Genomic DNA, 2876 nt, shown 5'->3' with positions numbered 1-2876 from the left:
ACACACAATTCAACCCACAACGAGGAGCAATTTTGACAAAGTGATTGCAAATTTGCAGACATTAAGGCTTAAAAACAGAACACCAGACCATTACTGCACTTTAACACAAATGCATAGGTATGTTTCTTACGTTTTAAAAAAATACACTGATGCAAGTGAAAAGTATTAACCCATTAGTTTTCCTTAGAGTGCTGTCGTTTTTTAATTGGGATCCTTACTGTGTACTTTAACAAAAGAAAATTTTCACTAGCTGCGCTTCTTTTCTGAGCATCATTGTTTATTCGTTTCATTTCACCATTATAACGAAAAATAATTCTGTGGAAAGAAAAGTCACGCTTAGGGAGTCAGACACGCTGGCTCGCCAACGCTGGGGACGGGCAGGACCGCCGGCTACAGCGCCGCGACCCCGCGGGGGAAGGTGGGGGGGTGGGGGGGCTTCACCTCAGATACTCACTTTCCCAGCAGGCTCCGCGGCGGAGCTTCCCGTCGCCCTAGAGGCCACAAGACGACTGACTTAGCCCAAAAGGAACTGGACGGCACGCACCGTCCCACACTAGGTGGCGCCTGGTTCCCCTGCCCGACGCTGAGAGCTCGGAGCGCCTTGAGGCCCGCCCCCCTCGCCTCCTCTGGAAGGAACTAGCACTTCTTCTCCGCCCTCCCCCAGGTTGCCAACGAGGCAGGCTGTGATACTCATGCGCAAACACGTCCACCACGCACCTAGGTACAGCGCATGCGTCCTCTCAAACCCGTCTCTCCGCAGCTTCTCTCTTCGAATTTCCAGTTCCGGCCTCCCAAGGGCGGAGACAAGCTAGGAATTATGCGGCTGTCGGTCGCAGCCGCCATCTCCCATGGCCGCGTATTCCGCCGACTGGGCCTTGGTCCCGAGTCCCGCATCCACCTGTTGCGGAACTTGCTTACGGGACTTGTGCGACACGAACGCATCGAGGCGCCATGGGCGCGCGTGGACGAGATGAGGGGCTACGCCGAGAAGGTGAGGGGCGGGGTCCTCTAGTCCACCGCGCGCGTCTGGCCTGAGATCCGGCTGGACTTGGGAGAGAAGTGGCATAGCCCTGGTATCCCCTGCCCAAAGGCTGGATCCCTTATTACCCTGAGTTGAGTCCACTCCTCCGGCCCCCAAATGGGCTACTGGTGAGAGCTGCGGAGTTAGGGGTGGCCTGAATTAGCGGGATGCCTTGCTAGGGGAATGAATGAGTTGTGGCCCGGCACTAAAGGAGTAAGATTTGCGCCTCCTTTCTTGCTCGGGTTGAATCAGTGATGTTGTCTTCTCAGCTCATCGACTATGGGAAGCTGGGAGATACCAACGAACAAGCCATGCGCATGGCTGACTTCTGGCTCACGGTGAGTGCATCCATCCTGTCTGCCTCCCATATCTTATCCTTTGCTCCCTGTGGGGAAGGGGATTGTTAGAGGAAGGACGACTGGGCAGAATTAAGCTAAGATACTCACTTTTACGCACACATATTGTAAACTAAGTTAGAAACGTGTGCCTTAAGTTAGTTGAATGCTGTGTGAATCAACCTGCACAACTGCCTGTAACCCCTCTGTGTTAACTTTGACACTACCACTTTAAGGGGTGGGAGAGTTCAGTGTGTACATGTTTGGACCCTGCTTTGGGGAGTGCTGAAAGTTCAGTGTGTCACTGCAGTGGTGCCTGACTGTCCTCTCTCCCGAATAACTCTCCCCCTCTAGGAGAAAGACTTGATCCCCAAGCTGTTTCAAGTACTGGCCCCTCGGTACCAAGGTCAGAATGGGGGCTACACGAGAATGCTGCAGATCCCAAATCGGAGTAAGCAGGATCGGGCCAAGATGGCAGTGATCGAGTATAAAGGGAACTGCCTCCCACCCCTGCCCCTGCCTCGCAGAGACAGCAACCTTACACTTCTAAACCAGCTGCTTCAGGGCTTGCGGCAGGACCAGAAAGCAAGCATCCACAGCTCCCACACAGCTCAAACACCAGGGATTTAACTGGAGCCAAAGGGTGTATAGCACCCTCATCAGTGCCCATGCTCACAGTAATCTCTAAGAAACACTGGAGCTAGAGTCATTAACGGACAGTCTTCATGGAAAAGTTTCTGGGGAACCAGATAAATCATCTCTTTGCACAGTAGATAAAATTCATTATATGAATGTATGTATGTATGTATGTATTTTTTTTTTCCTCTCCTTGGGATTTCTGGAGAATGAGAACTATCCAAATGCTCAGTCTCCTTGAGTTAGTGAATTCACTGCTTATGTTTCTGGCTCTTCATTTGGGTTGTTTGGTTAGCACAGTTTTGTTTTTCTTAATGCCAGTTTATATGGGGCACGTATCCTATAATTCCAAACTGGCCTCCAAAGGTGATTGAGTTTTGACATCTAGCATAGAGATTGAGCCCCTAGGATTTCTTAGAGAAAGATTACTCCCTGACAGGGACCTAGAATTGAACACCTAGAATTGAACCTCCCATAATAATCTGATACTTTGGGAAACTTCAAGAAACACTACAACTATTCCTCTGTTTCTAGGCAGGATCACATATTACCCCCATGTGTTCCCCTCAGCCCTGAATAGACCTTAGAGGACAGGACCTGAGAACTCGGATGTACTACCGTCCTGGCCAGCGTCAGTGGAAGCATTCAGTAAAGGATAAGCCCCTTCCTCTTGGAGTTGGGGGTGGGGGAATAAAGGAGATGGTTGAAGTAGGAGAAGGATTAGGAAGTTAAATGTGCTGGGAATTTCCTGGAAGCTTTTATTGTTGTCAAATCTGGGCTTCTCTGGGAATTCAGAAAAGGGAAATCCGGCTTCCGAATGGCCACGGCATAGGAGAAGTGGGAAGCTCCTTTATATCCACTAATTATTGTGAACCCACACTTAG

The 2876-nt window shown here is 50.3% G+C and overlaps 1 protein-coding gene across 1 annotated transcript; it reads left to right on the top strand.

Annotated features, from left to right (window-relative positions):
* The first annotated feature begins 715 nt into the window (after positions 1-715).
* On the top strand, positions 716-2152 carry LOC122483507 (39S ribosomal protein L17, mitochondrial-like). Its single transcript, XM_043580535.1, has 3 exons — positions 716-991; positions 1291-1359; positions 1711-2152. Exons 1-3 carry the CDS (start codon positions 731-733, stop codon positions 1984-1986), a joined length of 606 nt encoding a protein of 201 aa, XP_043436470.1. The 5' UTR covers positions 716-730; the 3' UTR covers positions 1987-2152.
* The last annotated feature ends 724 nt before the right edge of the window (positions 2153-2876 follow it).

The sequence above is a fragment of the Prionailurus bengalensis genome, chromosome D1 (genome assembly GCF_016509475.1).
Source record: "Prionailurus bengalensis isolate Pbe53 chromosome D1, Fcat_Pben_1.1_paternal_pri, whole genome shotgun sequence".
Taxonomy (NCBI): Eukaryota; Metazoa; Chordata; class Mammalia; order Carnivora; family Felidae; genus Prionailurus; species Prionailurus bengalensis.
Note: the sequence above shows the minus strand (reverse complement) of the source record. Positions and strands in the feature narration are given on the sequence as shown.